Source organism: Lithobates pipiens, unplaced genomic scaffold, assembly GCF_037356315.1.
Source record: "Lithobates pipiens isolate NorthernLeopardFrog02 unplaced genomic scaffold, aLitPip1_a1.2 Scaffold_18, whole genome shotgun sequence".
Classification (NCBI taxonomy): domain Eukaryota; kingdom Metazoa; phylum Chordata; class Amphibia; order Anura; family Ranidae; genus Lithobates; species Lithobates pipiens.
Window position 1 is genome coordinate 181,153,932 of NW_027507758.1, and position 21,543 is coordinate 181,175,474.

The window sequence follows — 21,543 nt, forward strand, 5'->3', positions numbered from 1 at the left end:
TTTCGTAGCAAGGAAGGGGTTGCACCCACAAAACACGTACATTGATCCCCCATGATGGGAGATAGTACATGTTGACACACTGTGTGCATCTTCCAAATTTGGCTTTTTGAAAAATATAAAAGTTTTTCGGAAAAATAAAAAAATATGCTAGCTAGTTTGGGGTGTTTCAGACTCTCCCCAAAACATCAATGATGTTCTTCATTTTCTGTTGAACATCATTGATGTTCTTCTGTATATTTTCTAAATCGCGATTGCACCCCATTATCTCCCCAATGAGGAACTGGGAACATAGATGTCATCTGCTGCTGTTCCGGCTTTCTTGGACTTCAGGATCAGACTGCTCTCCCTCAGACATGCACTCCTCAGGCCACCAATTTTTGCATTTAAATAGTTGATGTGTGCCCTGGGGGTCAAAGGCTTTGCTAATCTCCCCAGTTTCTCCAGCGCTGCCTCCCTCTTTATTTGTTACTGACACCTAAATAAAGGTTTTTTTTGGTTGAAGAAATACTTGCGTATGTGTTTTACTTCAAAAAGGACAGTTTATTTGTGAGTAGGCAGGTACATTTCAAAAATACAAAGTCAAATGAGTAACAAGGGGCACCAACACCAAACAACCTCCTGTAGATTAAAAAAGAAAACAATAAATTAAAAAGATAATAATAGTGTTGTGGTAAGTTGACACACAAAAAAAAATGCAAAGATGAGCAAACTGTCAAAAAAGGAGATGTTGATTAAAAAAACCAACCACAAAATTATATAAAAAAAAAAAGATTGGGAAGATGTGACGAATTAAAATATTGTATTGCTGAAATGAGTAAAAAGAATAAAGAAATACGCTTTGGCGAAGCGTGTGTGAATATGAGCAGCAAAACAAGTTCATTCTTGTAGCATTGTAAAGAAAAAGAGAATGCGCTGCATGAACGAATTTTTAACATTGCAGCGTGACGAATGTGCTATATCGATTACGAGTGGTAGTTTTACCTGAACGAGCGCTTCCATCTCAGAATTTTATTGTGAGCATGCGTGGCACCTTGTCCGTCTGACTAGGCTACACATGATCGGAACTGATGTGATCGGAACATGTTGTCGGAAAATTTTATAGCCCAGCTGTAAAACTTGGTCCGTCGGATATTCCTACGGAAACAGATTATCCGACAAGACTGTCCTATCGGACATTGTCCATCGGAATGTCCGACCGTGTGTACAAGGGCTTAGGCAGTGGTGGTGGTACCACAACACTGTAACCCCTCACAGATTCTCTTGTTGAGTGCAGGAACAACCCCTGCTGTGAAATATTAGAGCAAAAAATGTAATTACATGCCCTGTTAAACAGGGGCATTAAAATTGGGCCTTAGGTAGTGGTGGTGGTGGCACAACACTATAAAGCCTCACAGATACTCTTGTTGAGTGCAGGAACGGGCCAATGCTGTGATATATTAGATCAAAAATTGTAATTATGCGCTCCTGTTAAACAGGGGCAGAAAAATTGGGCCTTAGACAGTGGTGCTGGTGCCACAACACTGCAACCCCTCACAGATACTCTTGTTGAGCACAGGAACGAGCCCTGCTGTGAAATATGTAAATACACTGCAGCTAATTGAATAGCCTGCCTGCTCAATCTAAATCACACTCTCTCTCTGTCCACACTAACAACACACTACACAGGGCCGATTTACAGGCAGCCTTATACAGTGTGGGGCATGGACTTAGTCCCCCTGAGCCATAATTGTCCAAAGGCACCCTGCCTTTGGCCTATAATGGCTCTTATAGCTGAGGGTGCCGGGACTGGCCAAAGCATGCAGGTCATGGTGCATGCTTTGGCCAATCATCATACAGCAGTGCACTGCGATCTCACAGTGCATTATGGGGAATTACACAGCGCTCAGATTTTCATGAATGCCCCATAATGTTCGTTTTTTGATGAACGGGCAAACACCTGATGTTTGACTCAAACTCATGTTTGACTAGAACATACAGCTCATCCCTAATGCTAAGTTGCTATTCATAATATTTCACTGACTGAATGGTATAATATAAATATTTGCTGGGTGAATGATTTCTATCATATAAATGACATCAATTCCTTCCTGACTCTTCAATCTTAATACCACATTCTGAGGAGAAGAGTGCTATTCTTATCTACAAAAAAGTATCTCTTCTTTTCCACATGCCTGGAAGGGTATGCCAAATTCCTAGAAAAATGGCTAACCACCTCCATAGGACCACAACATCTAAAGGCTGTATCTCTCTTATCTATCGAAGTATATATGATGCAAACTGCTTCCTTAAATCTGAACCCTTTCTTGCCTGGGAAATTGAGTTAGGTCAAACCTTCAGTCCCTACCAGTGGGAAAAAGCTATATCTTCCACCTACAAATCTACTAGAAGTGCCAACCTGTGGTAGCTATTGCATAAACATTGGCATTTGACCCCATACAAATTGTCTAGATTTCAACCACACACATCCAATCTCTGTTGGAGAGATTGCAGACAGGTTATTACACCTTTCCACACTCTCTGGGCCTGTAAAAAACTAGCAACATTTTGGCTTTACATCTTTAGTACCATCTCAGAAATCATTGCTATTCCTGTGCAGATATCCTCTAGTTCAGTGTCATTGAATATAGGCATTGATACTTTTCACCACCATATCAGAGTGGTGGTGACAAATATCCTTATGGCTGCAAGACTAGTAATGCTGAGACACTGAAAAACATCGCTATCTCCTTCTCTACCTGAGGTGATAGCAATGGTACATTCACACTACACCTATGAAACTATGCCTTGTCTACTGGGTCTCATACACAAGTTTGTGATAACTTGCAAGCTTGGTCGCAGTGGTACGATAAATTTGCGCAATCTCAAGTTACCAGTACCATCTGTTATGCTGGATGATAACTATCTGAAGCAACTATCAAATTCTTTAGTCTAGTAATGCCGCGTACACATGATCGTATTATCCGGCGGACTTGGTCAGCCGGACCAAAGTCCGCCGGACAATCCGCCCATGTGTGGGCTCAGGCGGACTTTTTGTTCCCAAAATTCCGGCGGATTTAGAAAGAAGTCGGACCCCCCCTTTAAATCCATACCAGGCGGCAGGGCGCCGATGGAGGCGGCGCGACATTGAATCCTTCGCTAGTCCCGTCTACCTGGTGTCATGTTCAAAATGAACAGACTTTACACCATGTGTGGGCAAGTCCGTTCATTTCAAAAGTCTGGCTGTCCCCCACCATAGTGCAGCATATTGTCTGCCGGACCTAGTCCGCTGGAAAAGTCCAGTCCTGTGTGGGTATGTATGGGCAAGTCCACTCGTTTGGAAGGTCCGGCGGACCTCCGCTGCAAAGTCCGGTGGATTGTCCGATCGTGTGTACGCGGCATTAACCACTTGCCGACCAGCCGCCGTCATTATACAGTGGCAGGTCGGTATGATCCTGCAAAACATCATCGCTGTACGTTGGTCCCTTTAAACGGGCATGGGTGCTGATGCCGATGCTCGTGACCGGCAGTCACGGTGACAAGCAGTCGCAATGACCGGCGGTTGTGATGACCGCCGGCCATGAGAGATCACGGCCATGAACCGCAAGCGATCACGGGCACGAGAGGCAGAGCTGGGACATATGAGTGTAAACACACACATTCCAATTCTGTGAGGAGAGGAGAGAGAGATTGTGAGTTCCTACGAGCTGGGAATAAGGATGAGCCAAACACCCCCCTGTTCGGTTCGCACCAGAACCTACGAACAGATCTAAACTTCGTGTGAACTTTAGAACCCTATTAAAGTCTAAGGGACTCGAACGTTCACAATCTAAAGTGCTAATTTTAAAGGCTAATATGCAAGTTACTGTCCTAAAAAGTGTTTGGGGACCTGGGTCCTGCCCCAGGGGACATAGATCAATGCAAAAAAAAGTTTTAAAAATGGACGTTTTTTTCAGGAGCAGTGATTTTAATAATGATTAAAGTGAAACAATAAAAGTGTAATATTCCTTTAAATTTCGTACCTGGGGGGTGTGTATAGTATGCCTGCGAAGGGGGGCATGTTTCTGGTGCTTAGAACTGTCCCTGCACAAAGTGTCATTTCGCAAGGAAAAAAAGTCTTTTAAAATCACTTTCCATTTTTGTTTATAGCGCAAAAAATAAAAACCGCAGAGATGATCAAATACCACCAAAAGAAAGTTATATTTGTGGTAAAAAATGGATGTCAACACGAAAAAAAAACAGAAATTTTTGAAAAACATGTTTCATCGCTTGTTATAAAATTTTGAAAACAGGTGTAATTTTTCTCCTTCATTGATATTCACTGATGAGGCTGCACTGATGGCACTGATTGGCTGCACTGATGCACATTGATGGGCTTCACTGATAGGCACTGATAAGATGGTACTGATAGGCCCTGATAGGTGGCACTGATGAGTGCCACTGTTGGGTGACACAGATGAGTGGCACTGATAGATGTCACTGATAGATGTCACTGATGAGCACTGATGGGTGACACTGATGGGCACTGGTAGGTAGCACTGGTAGGCAGCACTGGTGATGAAGCACTGATTGGTGACATTTATAGGTGGCACTGTGGGCACTGATGAGTGGTACTGTGGGCACTGGTAGGTGGCACTGGCAGGTGGCACAGATGGGCACAGATCACTCTGCAGACTCTGCTATCAGTGTGAGGAGAAAAAATAGCCGATTACCGGCTCTGTTTACATTACATGATCAGCTGTCATTGGCTGACAGCTGACCATGCAGTAAGGGATCGGGAGTGACCCCTTACTCCGATTTGTGATCAGCTGAGTCTCATAGTCTCGCTGATCACAGAGCAAGCCACGCGATCCCTGCAGGGGGCATGCAGGCCACTCGAGCATGGGAGGACATCTATTGACACCCTCCCAGCAAAGTAGGTCTGCAATGTGGTTATAGCATGGACAGGAAGAGGTTAAAAACAACCACACCCTCTTTTTGGAGAGTGGCCTGTATTTCTCCTGCGGTTACCTGTGGGTTTTTATTTGTATCCTGAGCAATTGTTCCACCAGTTGTGGCTGCAATCTTTCTTGGTCTACCTGACCTTAGCTTGGTATCAAATGAGCCTCTGATTTTCCAATTCTTAATAAGTGATTAAACAGTACTGACTGCATATTCAAGGCTTTGGATATCTTTTTATATCCTTTCCCATCTTTGAAAAGTTTCATTACCTTGTTATGCAGGTCTTTTGATTGTTCTTTTCAACCTCCTCATGGCTCAGTGTCTAGCCTGCTTAGTGCATCCATGTGAAAGCTCACAAACCCAATGATTATTTATACACAGACACTAATTGTGATATGGCCACAAATGTGGGAAATTAACCTTTAATTGCCATTTTAAAACGTGCGCCACCTTCTGTGTCTGTACCAAGGCCAAACATTCCAGGGTATGTAAACTTTTTATCAGGGCCATTTGGGGGATTTCTGTTATCATTATAATTTAAAATGGACTCAAAAAAAAAAAATTGTGATAATAAATGGCTTCATGTGATTGCTATCCTTAAATAAAAGACAGTTTTTTGCCATGATCAGTCATATTTTCATTATTAATGCCACAATTTCACAATTTCTGCCAGGGTATGCAGACTTTTGAGCATGACTGTATATACTTACAAATTATCTGTTGTATTTGAAATCCAAATAAAAACTATCGACCACAAAAATATTGGACCTGCTAGGCTGAACATTTTCTGAGTAAAAAAAGAACACTATATATGGCCCATAAAGCCCTAACCAATAAATGTATTCAACCTCCACGACCATAATGAGTGGAAATCATTAATCAATCCTTATGGAGGAGCTTTGTATTAGATTAGAAATGGTCTCATAAAATTTCAGATACTTGGGAACTATGGTGTTTGAAGTAATTGGTCCAAAAATCATCTGTGTATAATTGCCTCTGTGTATTGTGTTATATAGTGTACTGTATGTATGTAAATAAGGAATTGCAAAATACTGTCACTTTTTTCTTTTCTCTGTGCTGCATATCTACATCTGAATTACATAACATACTCATTGCAACTGTGATTATTTGCATCATTTTAGACTAGTGTATAACTGATTATGGTTTGCTAAAATCATTGCTGGAGAGGTCTTTTCATCAGCCAAAGTGAAGTTATATATTACATTTATTGTACTGTGATCGATAGATAGATAGATCTGACTTTTTACAGGTTTTCAAACATTACTTGACAATTCAAAAGCCTGAGTTAGAAAGATAAATAAAATTGAACACAACAGTTAAAATAAAATGTATCATGGTAGTGGAAACATAAAGTAAGAAAACAGTCTTCTTCTTTTCCCAGCCAAATAACTTTCAAGTGTTAGAATGATCCTTTAATGGTTTTCTTGATTGGATGATGTGCAGATAATGAAGTGTCTCAAACTTAGAATATGTAATTTACAATTCAAGTGGTTCATCAGCATCTCATAAAAACATTTCATAAGCTTCACCACAAGAGTATTACTTTTCCATGTGTTTTCTCAATTTTTCAGTTTAATTTATCTTTGATAAGGGAGTTTCATTGATTCTGCAGAGCATAAAGTCAACAAGGCCCAAAATGTCGCCACTTCAGAGCAATAAAAATAAGTGAAAAAATATAGGAAATATCATTCAATAATGCTCTACAGCTATTTAGAAAGGAACATAGGCCTTAGGTATTAATGCTGAAGGCAAACATTTTCCAGATATAATTTTTTGCTCTTACTTTATTGCTGTGCACTTAATTTATAGAAGTCAAGCTAGTTGGCAAGAAACCTGAAATGGTCTACACCTTGATAATGTTATGCACTGGATGAATTGTAAGGCAAGGCAATCATAAGCCAGATGTTAGTGTAAGTTTTCTGATGTGGTTGTCAGTACTATAATACAGTGTACATTCTCTTAAGAGATGTGTACCAGCTATCCATGTCACCCATGTGTGCAGCATAATATAAATAATGGGGCATATACACGATTGGAATTTCGGCCAGCAAAAGACTGATGAGAGCTTTTCATCAGAAAATGCAACTTAGCCGAATTTCCGCCAGCAAAAATTTGGAGCATGTTCTCAATTTTTCAGACGGAAAAACTTTCTATCGGAAATTCTGATCGTGTGTATGCAATTCCGACGCACAAAAACTCAACATGCTCAGATTTAACTATGAGACGGAAGTTATTGGTTACTGGGTATTGAACTTCCTTTTCCTAGTCCCGTCGTACGTCGCCGCGTTCTTGAAAATCGATATTTGGTGTGACTATGTGTATGCAAGACAGCTTGAGTGAAATCCCATCGGAATTCCGTCAGGAAAGCCATTAGTGCTTTTTCTGACCAAAATTCCGATTGTGTGTACGCGGCATAACAGTTACGTAAGATTGTACTTACTATGTGAAGAATACCGAATATTAAAAAAAAGACCATAAGTGTCTGCTGTGAAAGAAAAAGATGTGAGAGTATTATGAGAAATTCTGTCTGAAGATCCTGTTATTACAGGAGAGTATGAACTTCAATTTCTTCATTTAACCCCCCAAGTGTCAAAGTCCCTAACTACTAGATCCCGAAGGATTCTTGTTGGCATAGGCGTCTAAAACGTTCAGCTGCAGTTAATGTCCCAGGGATGGTTTCCAGAACCCAAATTTTCAAGGCCATAGTAGATTTTTTATGTTGGCAAAGGAAATACTTGGGGACACTGTCTTAGGATCTGCCACCCGCTCCTCCGCTGGTTATACCATGACTTGAAAATAACACTTCTGTGAATATAAAGGATAATATTTTATATATATATATATATATATATATATATATATATATATATATATATATATATATATAGATATATATACAGGACTCAAAATTTCAAGTCCTGAGCTACTCGCCAGGCCTTAAGAGTTACTCAGCACCAGTTGCCCCACCCAAACTCTTCCCTGCCCCAGCCCTAAGTCTGCCCCTAAATACGCCCTTGTAAATTATCTCAGTAAATTCCATGGTTGAATGTTTTAAGCAGAATTAAGTTCCAATAATAAATAACAACTTTAAAAATTTTAACATAGAGCATATCAGTACCTATCAAATACAGGTTAACTGTGCCCATCACATGCAGCTTTATGGTGCCCATGAATGCACACTCACTGCGCCAATAAATTCAGCTTCACTGTGCCCATCAATGCAGCTTTATGGTGCCCATCAAATGCAGCCTCACTCTGCCCATGAATGCACACTCACTGTGCCAATCAATGCAGCTTCACTGTGCCCATCAATGCATCTTTATGGTGCCCATCAAATGCAGCCTCACTCTGCCCATGAATTCAGCCTCACTGTGCCCATAAGTGCAGCTTCGTGGTGCCAATGAATGCAGCCTCACTATGCCCATCAATGCACTCTCACTGTGCCCATCATTGCAGCCCCTTGTGTCCATGAATGCAGCCTCACTGCCCATTAATGCAGCCTTACTGTCCCTGTGAATGCAGCCTCACTGTGCCCATGAACACAGCCTCTCTGTGCCTGTGAACGCAGCCTAACTGTGCCAGCAGCCACACTGTGCCCATGAACGCTGCCTCACTGTGCCCATGAGTGTAGCCTTACTGTGCCTGTGAACGCAGCCTCACTGTGCCCGCAGCCTCTCTGTGCCTGTGAATGCAGCCTCACTGTGCCTGAACCTCACTGGGCCTGCAGCCTCACTGTGCCCATAGCCTCACTGTGCCTGCAGCTTCTCTGTGCCTGTGAATGCAGCTTCACTGTGCCCCATCAATGCAGCTTGACTGTGACCCTTTAATGCAGCTTTTCAATCCAATCAATGTAGCTTTTCAGTGCCTCATTAATGCAGCTTTATTGTGCCCTATCATCAATACAGACTCACCTGGACTCCCATGGATGGATCACACACACACAGCGGGGATGTCCCGCTGTGTGCCATGGAGCTGGCTGGGTCTGTGTTCGGAACGTGGTGTAACGCGGTGTAACAAGGTCCCACCCCCCTAGACCGGCTCATTTCATAGGCGGAACACTGATACTATCACACGAGCAGGCTAGGGGGGGCGGGACCTTGTTACACCTCACTCCAAACACAGACCCAGCCAACCCCGTGACACATATTGGGACATGCCCGCTGTGTGTGTTATCCACAAGACAAGAGGAGGAGAGAGAGAGAGGGAGGGGAGCGCTGGTGGTGACTTCCTGGTGGCCACAGGACAGACTGCAGATTTTGTCTCAACAATTGTTAACCGTGGAACCAGATACCAGACCGCACCCTGAGCTAAAGACACAGATTAGCCTTATTTTAAACTCCTTCTTCTAAGTGCATTACTTGTTGTGCTAATAAATCTTACTTAATTTATTTCACTTAGGTGGCGCTTCCTGTTTTGTTCCCTTGTTTTCCTACATACACATGAACTTAACAATAATGGCATCTCAGTCTTAGTCTATAGGGATCAATATTGACTTTTGAACTTTTGTCCCACCCTTTGCAGCTATAACAGCATCATTTCTTCTGGGAAGGTAGTCCACGAGGTTTAAGAGTGTGTCTATGGGAATGTTTGACCATTCTTCGAGAAGTGCACTTGTGAGGTCAGGCACTGATGTGGATGAGAAGGCCTGGCTCGCAGTCACCAGTCTAATTCATGCCAAAGATGCTCTGTCAGGTTGAGGTCACGGCCAGTCAAGTTCCTCCACCCAAAACTTGCTCATCCATGTCTTTATGGACCTTGTTTGTGCACTGGTATGCAGTCATGTTGGAACAGGAAGGGGCCATCCCCAAACTGTTCCCACAAACTTGGTAGCATGAAATTGTCCAAAATGTCTTGGTATGCTGATGCCTTAAGAGTTCCCTCCACTAGACCAAGCCCAACCCCTGAAAAATAACCCCACACCATAATCCTCCTCCACAAATTGATTTAGTCCAGTGCACAAAGCAAATTCCATAAGGACATGTATGAGCGAGTTTGGGTTATAGGTACAGAGTCCTGACCTCAACCCAATAGAACAGCTTTGGGGTGAATTAGAGTGGAGACTGTGAGTCAAACCTTCTCATCCATGTCTTTGCCTGACCCCACAAATGTGCGTCGGAAGAATGGTCAAATATTCCCATAGACACACTCCTAAACCTTGTGGACAGCCTTCCCAGAAGTGTTGAAGTACGGGGATGCCATTAAAGTTCATGTGCTTGTAAAGGTAAGCTTCATAATACTTTTGGTAATAGAGTGTGTGTGTGTGTGTGTGTGTGTGTGTGTGTGTGTGTGTGTGTGTGTGTGTGTGTGTGTGTGTGTGTGTGTGTGTGTGTGTGTGTGTGTGTGTGTGTGTTAGCTTTTTATTTGCACCCTTTCTAAAAAAATTTTTGCATATTTGTCACACTTAAATGACTCAGATAATCAAACTTTTTTTTTTATTACACAAAAATAACCTGACTAAATACAAAATATAGTTTTTAAATGATAGTTTCATTTATTAAGGCAAAAAAGCTGTCCAAACCTGCCTGGCTTCATGTGAAAAAGTAATTTCCCCCTAAACCTAATAACTGGTTGTGCCACCCTGTGCGGCAACAACTGCAATCAAGTGTTTGCAATAACTGGCAATGAGTCTTTCACATTGCTGTTGGGCAATTTTAGTCCACTCTTCTTTTTAGAATTGTTTTAGTTTAGCCACATTGGAGGGTTTTCCAGCATGAAAACCTTACTCCAAAACCTAAATTTTGCTTTGTTTGAACCATTTGGAGGTGGACTTGGTGTTGTGTTTCGGATCATTGTCCTGCTGCATAAGTACACTTGAGCTTGAGGTCACAAACTGATGGCTGGACATTCTCCTTTAGGATTTTCTGATAGAGCTCAGAATTCATGGTTACATAAATTATGGTAAGTCTTCCAGGTCCTGAAGCTGCAAAGTCTGTCACGCTACCACCCCCATAACTGTTGGTATGATGTTCTTGTTATGAAATGCTGTATTAGTATTATGCCAGATGTAACACCTTCCAAAAAGTTCAATTTTTGTCTCATCAGTCCTCAGAATATTTGCCTAAAAGTCTTGGGGACAATCAAGATGTTTTTTGGTAAATGTGAGATAAGCCCTTGTGTTCTTTTTGGTCAGCAGTGGCTTTGGCCTTGGAACTCTCCCATGGATGCCATTTTTGCCCAGTCTCTTGCGCATTGTTGAATCATGAACACTGATCGTACCTGAGGCAAGTGAGGCCTGCAGTTCTTTAGATGTTGTTCTGGGTTCTTTTGTGTTTTTTGTTTTTTTGATTGTAGATTGATAGCATGATGTGATGCTTTTTGTGATCTGTTAGTATGCTACACCTTGCCAGACAGCTTCTATTTATGTGATTTCTTGATTCAACAGGTCTGGTAATTATATATATATATATATATATATATATATATATATATATATATATATATATATATTACTTATATTTCCAGACAATAGTTTATAAGTCAGAATACTTTGAAAATAAACCAAATTAAATCATATGTGACTTTCTATGTTTATAATGAATGTTATATGTTTAATGACGCAGCAATTATCTCCATGTCAGTGATGGGTGATGCTCCTTTGTTTGAACCATAAAATATTGGGAGGAAGGTCACTAGAACTACTCACTCTATGAGTAAGTAAATCACATTAGGGGTTTTACAACTTTCTGTATGTTCCCCCAGCTTAAATACAATAGAAAACTTACACGATGAATGCCGACTGAAGCCATCAACTATCCTTGGTAATACAAAATATTGCACAAGCTGGATGTGCACCTGGTTGTTTCTGGTGGGATAGTGTGAACACAATAAATGGCTATTTTGTTTTTGAACTTGTGAACTCCCTGAACAAGAGTAGACACCTTAAAGAGGAAGTAAACCCTGATGGGTTTACTTCCTCTTTTTTTCCCTGCAAAGGTAAAGCATAATGGACTACTATGCATCGCATAGTAGCTCATTATGTGTCACTTACCTGACACAGGAGCCAGCGAAGTCGCCGCTGTCCCCTGTAGTCCGCCGCATCCATCTTGCTGGTGGCGTCTCGCAGCTCCGCCGAATGACAGCGGCGAAGCCGCGATGACGTCACTCCCACACATGCGCACGGGAGTCGTGTCTCGCAGCTCCGCCGCTGCCATTCGGCAAAGCCGCAATGACGTCACTCCCGCGCATGCGCACGGGAGTCGACAAATTAGGCACCTCCATTCTTGGACTTGCCGCGTTTAGTGCGCCTGCGCGCCGCTGTCTTACTTCCTCTTTAAGATATCTGTTATTGAATCGAATCACTAAATTAAAAGTTTTTCAAAATGTAAAAAAATTTATTGGTACTTACTTTACACTCTTTACACTCACAAATATCTACAGTGGCTGCAAAATGTTCTGTATCTGATACTCTCCTGGATGTGTTGGATGTGCACTGAGGTTTCATCTGCAGGATCCCAACTGTGTTCTGTAGCAGTCTAGGGATCAGCAAAGCCACAGAACTCAGAGGCCAGTGTCAGATGTTTTAGCTAGTAACAGAGCCACCTTAACATTATTAACCTGAAAATACTATTGTGCTGTTAATATTCCACCACATAAAAATATATTAAGATACATAAGCATTGAGATTTTGAAGCAGGGAATAATGACTTGTAATGATTTGTAAACTTTAAGTCAGTTTTAAGTTATTTACAACATGATCAAATCTGTCATTTTCATGTAAAATGGTTTGATAGCAGTTAGGGTAATAAATGCTCCACAGAATGAAAACCTTCCAAATAAAATTATACATTTTTGCAAACTGAAACTGACCTCATTTTTAAAAGAAAGAAAATAGAACAAAGTTATTATATTAGTTACAAGGTTAACATATTTTCTTAAATAAAATTATTTTATGTTCTTAAGTCTTTAGGTTTTCCTTGATTGCAATCATTTCATATGCCGCTGTGCCCAGCAGATCATAAACATTATGCTCACATTATTCAAGTGCTAAGTAAAGAAACAAGTAATGATTATATATAAAATGGCATTTTTTTTTTCCTTTTATATCCTTTATATGCTGAGCTGGTGCAGGTAAATTAGTCTTCATTGATTATCACCTTGGGGAGTGCTGTGGGAATTTCGCTAATCCACCTTTATAAAAAAAAAAAAAGCATAGAAAAGGTGGTATAATTACAAAAATAACAATCTTATAAATTCATGTTCTAAATAATTTGTCAATAATTCTATGTATATAAGTATTTTCAAATAATGTTTAAGGAAAATGTAGTACTTTCTTATTGCTGAAAATCAGTTAGCTAAAAACTCTTCCAAAATATATTATAAATCGAACTCAACATAAAAATGGCAATTGAGTTATTTGTAGGACACTAATGCGTTGAATCAGCCACATCATTATGTTATTTAACTGCTTGCCAACCAGCCACCGCAGTTTTACTGTGGTAGAATGTCACGGCTGTGCGAAACTACATTACCTTACGACGCTTCACCCTTTGGCCACTAGGGGCGAGCAACTGCAGTGTGTGCCCAGAGTTCATGCGAGTGCCCGGCGGCCACGATGACCGCTGGGCACCCACGATTGCTCGTGACAGAGCAAGAACTGGGATCTATGTGTGTAAACACACAAATCACGGTTCTTTCAGGGGAGTAGAGACAGATTGTTCATACTAAGTATGAACACCGATCTCTCTCTCTCTCCTCCTAGACAATCCTACCCGCTCTACAGTTAGAACACAGTGAGGGGACACAGTTAACCCCCTGATCACCCCCTAGTGTTAACCCCTTCCCTGCCAGTGACATTGTCAGTTGTCCCAAAAATGTGTCAAAAGTGTACAATTTGCAATGTGCAATATCGCAGTCCCGATAAAAAATTGCAGATCGCCGCCATTACTAGTAAAAAAAATAAAAATAATAAAAATGCCATAAATCTATCCCCTATTTTGTAGATGCTATAGCTTTTGCGCAAACCAATCAATATATACGGTAATTATTGCAATTTTTTTACCAAAAATATGTAGAAGAATACATATCGGCCTAAACTGAGGAAAAAATTAGTTTTTTTGATAAAAAATGTGGGATATTTATGATAGCAAAAAGTTAAATATATTGTGTTTTTTTTTTCAAAATTCTCTCTCTTCTTTTGTTTATAGCACAAAAAATATAAACCACAGAGGCAATTTAATAAAACCAAAAGCAAGCTCTATTTGTGGATAAAAAAGGACATACATTTTTTTTTTGGGATGCATGGTTGCATGACTGTGCAATTGTCAATTAAAGCGACGCAGTGCATATTGCAAAAAATGGCCTGGTCATTGAGCAGCCAAATCTTCCAGGGCTGAAGTAGTTAAAGAACAACCTTACTTTTGCCAAGTTATCCTTTGAACCTTCCACCCCAGATCATTTTCTCGCCTGTCTACTCTGCTGGATACCCTACTTACTAGTCCCTAAGTCTTCTGCACATGCAAGGACAAATCCATTTGATTCCTATGGAAAGTCTACCTGTTGCTGAGTCGCATAGTGCACATCCACAGAAAACTTTGGAATCAGTTGGGGGGGGGGTTTTCTAATAGCCACACAATTCCCCATGAGCCACTCAGTTTGCAGAACCAGATCACAGATTATAAGAAAAATAATTCATGTTTTTAAAGTACCATACATAAAAGTTAACCACCATATCAGCTAAAATCGTTCATACAAAAACTTATTACAAAAAATTTCACAGATTGAGATTCATATTAATTTCACCTCACATAATGTCACAGCATGAGTTGAATATCCACAAACCCATTTTGTTTTGAATTAGAATTTTACTCGATTTTAACCAGTTCCCGACCGGCGTGCAACGATGTACGTTGGCAGAATGGCACGGGCAGGCATATTGGCGTACAGGTACGTCCATTTCTATATGCCGCCCTGCCATCGCGTGCGCTTGCGTGCCGGTCGGGACCTCTGTGAGTCCGATTGTGGTTCCCGCGGACTCGATCGCCGCGGGGAAACCAGCGATCATCTCACAGGGAGGCTGAATGGGGAGATGCCGTTGTAAACAGCATCTCCCTGTTCTGCCTAGCAACAAGTAAGACTGATCTCTGCTCCATGTGATTGGAGCAGAGATCAGTGTTCACTAACAAAAAGCCCAGCACCCCACAGTTAGTAACACGCCCCTAGGAATACTTAACCCCTACACTGCCACCCTCTGGTTAACCCCTTCACTGCCAGTGTCAATTACACCGGAATCAATGCATTTGTATAGCACTGATTGCTGTATAAATGACTATGGTCCCAAAAATGTGTCAAAAATGTCCGATGTGTCTGCCATAATGTCGCAGTCACAATAAAAATCGCTGATCGCCGCCATTACTAGTAAAAAAAACTATAAAAATGCCATAAAATTATCCCCTATTTTGTAAACGCTATAACTTTTGCGCAAACCAATCAATAATCGCTTATTTTTTTTACCAAAAATATGTAGAAGAATACACAAAGGCCTAAACTGAGGGAAAAACAGTTTTTTTTATATATTTGTGGGGGATATTTATTATAACAAATAGTAAAAAAGAATGCGTTTTTTCAAAATTGTTGCTCTATTTTTGTTTATAGCGCAAAAAATAAAAACCGCAGGGGTGATCAAATACCCCCAAAATAAAGCTCTATTTGTGGGGAAAAAAGCACGTCAGTTTTGTTTGGGAGCCACGTCGCATGACCACGCAATTGTCAGTTAAAACGACGCAGTGCAGAATCGAAAAAAGTGGTCTGGTCTTAAGCTAGCAAAATGGTCCGGTCTGAAAGTGGTTAATATTGTAGTGTTACTCCCGTAAGGGCTGCAGATCCTCTCTTACCTCTGACACCCTATGTTCCATCATGTCACCAGCTGTGGCAGTAAATAGAGTCTCACACATATTAAAGAAACAGTTCAAATATGTTTACTGTAGTATCAAAACACAAGATACATATGTATATCAACTTTGTTCAATAATGGAAACTAGGGATGAGCCGAACAGCCCCCCTGTTTGGTTCGCGGCAGAACATGCAAATGGACTGAAAGTTTGCGTGAACATTTGAACACCGTTAAAGTCTATGGGACCAAAATGTGAAAAATCGAAAGTGCAAATTTTAAAGGATAATATACAAGTTATTGTCCTAAAAAGTGTTTGGGGACCCAGACCCTGCCCCAGGGGACATGTATCAATGCAAAAAAGCAGTGATTTTAATAATGCTTAAAGTGAAAAAATAAAAGTGAAATATTTCTTTAAATATCATACCTGGGGGGTAGGGATGTTCCGAACACCCCCGGTTTGGTTTGTACCAGAACTTTCGAATGGACCAAAAATTCGTGCTAACTTTAGAACCCCATTGAAGTCTATGGGACTCGCAAGTTCGAAATAAAAAGTGCCAATTTTAATGGCTAATATGCAAGCTTTTGTCCTAAAAAGGGTTTAGGGACCTGGCTCCTGCCCCAGGGGACATGGGTCAATGCCTAAAATGTTTTTAAAAACAGCAGTTTTTTCGGGAGCACTGATTTTAATGACGATTAAAGTGAAAAAAAAGTGAAATATTCCTTTAAATATTGTGCCTGGGGGGTGTCTATAGTATGCCTGTGAAGTGGCACGTGTTTTCCGTGTTTAGAACAGTCCCTGCACAAAATGACATTTAACCGAAAAAAAGTCATTTAAAACTGCTTGCGGTTTTAATGTAATATCTGGTTCCAGCAATATGGATGAAAATCATTGAGAAAAATGGCATGGGTAGCCCTCCCTGCCCATTACAAGCCCCTTTGGGTCTTGTACAGATATTAAGGTGAACCCTGTACCCATATTAAAAAAAGGAAAGGCGGGGGGCCCCCAGGCCATATATACTCAGAACAGGAGTATACAGGCGGTGCAAACAAGACAGGGACTGTGTAGGTTTGTTGTGTTAAGTAGAATCTGTTTGTAATTTTGAACTGGTACATTTTTAAAGTGTAGCTCCAGTCAAAAAATCTATTTTTAAGCTTTTTGGAAAACATAGGGAAGGGTTATCACCCCTGTATAATTTGTTTTGCCGTCCGTCTTTTTTCATCTCACTTACTGTTGTCTCCTTCCATTTGCAAGTAGGAGACGTTTGTAAGTTGGATGTTTGAAAGTAGGGGCCTGCCCTATATGCTCTGCAGAAATAGCGGAACAAGGTGTTAGTGCTACCACAACCCTGTAAGCCCTCAAAGTGACTCTTGGTGGGCGCTGGAGCGCCCTGCTGTGAACAATTATATCAAGAATTGTAATTGCATGCCAATGTTGAATAGTGGTAGAAAAATTGGGCCTTTGGTGGTTGTGGTGGTGGTGCTGGTGCCACAACACTATAAGTCCTCACAGTTACTCTCGGTGGGCACGAGAACGGGCCCTGCTGTGAAATATTATATCAAGAATTATAATTGCATGCCCCTGTTAAACAGGGACTGAAAAATTGGGCACTGCTTGCTGGTGCCACAACACTGCAACCTCTCCCAGATACTCTAGTTGGAGTGCAGGAATGAGCCCTGCTGCAAAGCATTGCATCAAAAATTGTAATTACACGCCCCTGTTAAACAGGGGCTGAAAATTGGGCTGGTGGCATCATCCAGAACCAAAAATGTTCTTCCAAGATATCAGCGGAGGATTAAGACGATAGACAGTCAACATAACAGGTCAGTCACTCAGCATCAGCATAGGCAGTCTTGAAGGGATGTGATATTTAAAAAAAAAATGTTCGGTTACATCAGCTTCAGGTGCTTGGTAGCTGATGGTGATCCAAGACTGATTCATCTTTATGAAGGTCAGTCGATCAACCGAGTCAGTGGACAGCCACACCCTATGATCGTTTACAAAGCCACCAACAGCACTGAAGGTGCGCTCCGAAAGAACGCTGGATGCAGGACAGGCCAGTAGCTCAATTGCATACTGTGCAAGCTCTGGCCAGTGATCCATCCTCAAGACCCAGTAAGCCAGAGGATTTTTGGTGGGAAAGGTGTCCAAGTCTGACCTTGCCCCTAGGTATTCCTGCACCATGTAAATCAGACGCTGGCGATGGTTGCTGGAACCGATCATACCTTGGGGCTGTGGACTAAAAAATTGTCTGAACGCATCTGTCAGACGGCCACCTTCTCCACCGCTCCTTCTGACCGAAGCCTCAGCAACACGTTGTCCGGGACCAGGAGTTTGTATCCTCCCAGTCTCTGGGAACGCATTGCACAGACCCTTCTGCAAGGCCTCCCGGAGATGTCTCATCCTCTGCTCCCTCTGCGACAGCAAGATAAGGTCGGCAACCTTACCCTTGTACCGTGGATCAAGGAGAGTGGCCAGCCAGTAATGGTCCCTCTACTTGATCTGAAGAATACGAGGATCCTTCTGTAGGCTTTGCAGGATCAGGGAGGCCATGCAGCATAGGTTATCTGAGGCATTCGGTCCGGAGTCCTCTGGGTCACTAAGGACAACATGACCTGCAGCAACCTCCTCCCAGACACGTACAAGTCCATGGGTTTCTTGGGACTGTAAATCATCCTTACAAGACTGCTGCTGCTGATGCTGAGTGTCAGACTCCACCTCCATGCTGACACAATCCTCCTCCTCCTCTTCCTGTGTGATCGGCGGGACAGCAGGAACACTGTCTGGATAAAGGGGGCCTTGAGAGGCAAAGAAGTCCTCCTCTTTCTGAATCTATTCTGCCTCAAGTGCCCTGTCCATTATTCCACACAGCACATGCTCCAACAGGTGGACAAGAGGTACAGTGTCACTGATGCATGCACTTTCACTGCTCACCATCCTCGTGGCCTCCTCAAATGGTGACAGGACAGTGCATGCATCTCTGATTATGCCCCACTGGCGTGGTAAAAAAAATGAGCTCCCCTGACCCTGTCCTGGTGCCGTAGTCGCACAGGTACTCATGGATGACCCTCTGCTGCATGTGCAGCCGCTGAAGCATGGCCAACGTTGAGTTCCACCTGGTGGGCATGTCACAGATAAGGCGGTTCTTGGGCAGGTTCAACTCCTTTTGGAGCTCAGCCAGCCGAGCACTGGCATTATATGATTGGCAGAAATGCACACAGACCTTCCTGGCCTGCATCAGGACATCCTGTAAGCCCGGGTACCTGCCCAAGAACTGCTGTACCAACAAGTTAAGGACAGGAACCACAAAGGGCACAAGGGTCAGTTGTCCCTGTCGAAGGGTGGAGAGGAGGTTGGTGCCATTGTCGCAAACCACCATTCCTGGCTTAAGCTGGCGTGGTGTCAACCACCTCTCAGCCTGCTCCTGCAGATCTGACAAAATATCTGCCCCAGTGTGGCTCTTGTCCCCCAAGCACACCAGCGCAAGCACAGCATGGCATCTTTTTGCCTGCGTACTTACGTAGCCCCTTGAATGCCTTTGGACCACCACTGGTTCCGAGGACAAAGCACAGGAAGAGGCCATGGAGGAATAAGAAGTGGAGGGGGTGGAGGAGAAGGGTGTGTCACAACCAGTAGTAGCATTTTGGAGGCGTGGTGGCGGAACAACCTCCAACACTACTGCACCTTGTCCTGCATCCTTCCCAGCTGCCAGAAGAGTGACCCAATGCACCGTGAAAGATAGGTAACGTCCCTGTCCATGCCTGCTGGACCATGAGTCAGCGGTAATATGCACCTTATCACTGACCGCCCTGTCCAGCGAGGCATGAACATTGCCTTCCACATGCCGGTAGAGAGCTGGAATCACCTTCCGTGAGAAGAAGTGGCATTTGGGAACCTGCCACTTTGGAACCGCATATTGTACAAACTCACGGAAGGGGGCTGAGTCTACTAACTGAAAAGGCAACAATTGAAGTACTAGCAATTTATCCAAGCTAGCATTCAACCGCTGAGCATGTGGATGGCTGGGAGTGAACTTCTTTTGATGGTCCAGCAGCTGGGGCAGGGAAATTTGCCTGGTACAATTGGACATCAGTGTACTGCTAGCAGAGTGCCCACAAGTACTCCGCTGTGACATACCTAATTCTACACCTTCATTCCTCTCAGTGCAGGTTTCAGAGAAGACTGAATGTCTAGTGGGGTTGGAGATCCCAGCTGATGAGGAGCAAGGAGAGGTCCGCTTTGTTCTTTGGTGTGGGTCTTTCAGGTAAACTTGCCAACGGGCTGCATGGCAGGTCAACATCTGTCTGGTCAAGCATGTGGTGCCCAAGTGGCTGATGTTTTGGCCACGCGAGATACGCTTGAGACATATGTTGCAAATAGCAGCAGTGCGATCTGATGCACTCGTCTCAAAAAAAAGGCCCACACCAAAGAACCTCTGATTGCCTGGGATGATCACACTGGGGGATCCCTTTCTGGGTGAGTCCTTGCAGTAGCACAGTTTTTTTGGTCGCAGTTGTATCGGCTCCCATTGGTTGGTCCGCATGGTATACCAGCTCCATATGAAGGCATTCCTGTGCCTATGCTATGTAAGTATTGTAGCATTCACACTTGTTGATTCCAGCACTGTCATTTATATTTTCATGTTTATACATTATTCCACAAAAGTGAGTACACCCCTCACATTTTTGTAAATATTTTATTCTATCTTTTCATGTGACAACACTGAAGAATGACACTTCGCTACAATGTCTGAATTAGGTCCAAAGTGTCAATATTTTTAGTGGCCACCATTATTTTCAAGCACTGCCTTAACCCTCTTGGGCATCGAATTCACCAGAGCTTCAGAGGTTGCCACTGGAATCCTCTTCCACTCCTCCGTGACGATATCACAGTGCTGGTGGATGTTAGAGACCTTCCGTTTGAGGTTGCCCCACAGATGCTCAATAATTGGAAATGTTGCACAGTGATGCAACTAATGCTGCATACACCTGGATTCTGATAAGCCCCCCGCCCGCAGACCCCGACAACCAATGGCCAGGGTTGTCGGGAAGAGGCCCTTGTCCTCAACAACATGGGGACAAGGTGCTTTGGGGGCCCCCTTTCCCCAAAGCGCCCCCTATATTGAGGGCATGCGGCCTGGTACGGTTCAGGAGGGGGGGTGCTCGCTCGTCCCCACCCCCTTTCCTGACCAGCCGGGCTGTGTGCTCGGACAGCAAATTGACACTGTTATACAAGCTATACACTCACTACTTTACATTGTAGCAAAGTGTCATTTCTTCAGTGTTGTCACATGAAAAGTTATAATAAAATATATACACCAATGTGAGGGGTGTACTCACTTTTGTGAGATACTATATATATATTTACCTAGAGATGACTTCTCTAACACTAGTAAATAAAATAAGTAATTAAGCATGTAACACAGTGTTCCTGATGTTGTGAAACAGATGACAAATTAGAGATGTTAAATTTGCACCTTGTTACTTTTTTTTCGGGATGTTTTTACTACACAAGAAAAGCATGTTATTATACCACAGAGTATCTAATTGATTGAATTGAATTGATTGAATTTATATCTGCTGTTTCAGGTAGCCAATAGTGATTAGCCAAACATACTTGGGTTCAGTTTAGGGCAGGTTTGGCGAACAAGAGTAAAATTCAGGTGCAGAGTCAATAGGAGCCCAATATAAAAAACAAAAACAAACAAAAAAAAAGCAGTAAAGGCCATTTCTTCACTAATTGTTAGAGCTGCACAATTAATCGTTAAGAATCGTTATCG

General features: G+C 42.5%; 1 protein-coding gene across 1 annotated transcript in view; it reads right to left on the reverse strand.

Annotated features, from left to right (window-relative positions):
* Positions 1-12,144: 12,144 nt before the first annotated feature.
* The window catches only part of LOC143987588 (proton-coupled folate transporter-like), a 627,892-nt gene continuing 618,493 nt past the window's right edge, over positions 12,145-21,543 (reverse strand). The window contains exon 7 of the mRNA XM_077486441.1: positions 12,145-13,065. Coding sequence (XP_077342567.1) covers positions 13,011-13,065 — 55 coding nt within the window. The 3' untranslated portion in view covers positions 12,145-13,010. The remainder of the gene's footprint in view (positions 13,066-21,543) is intronic.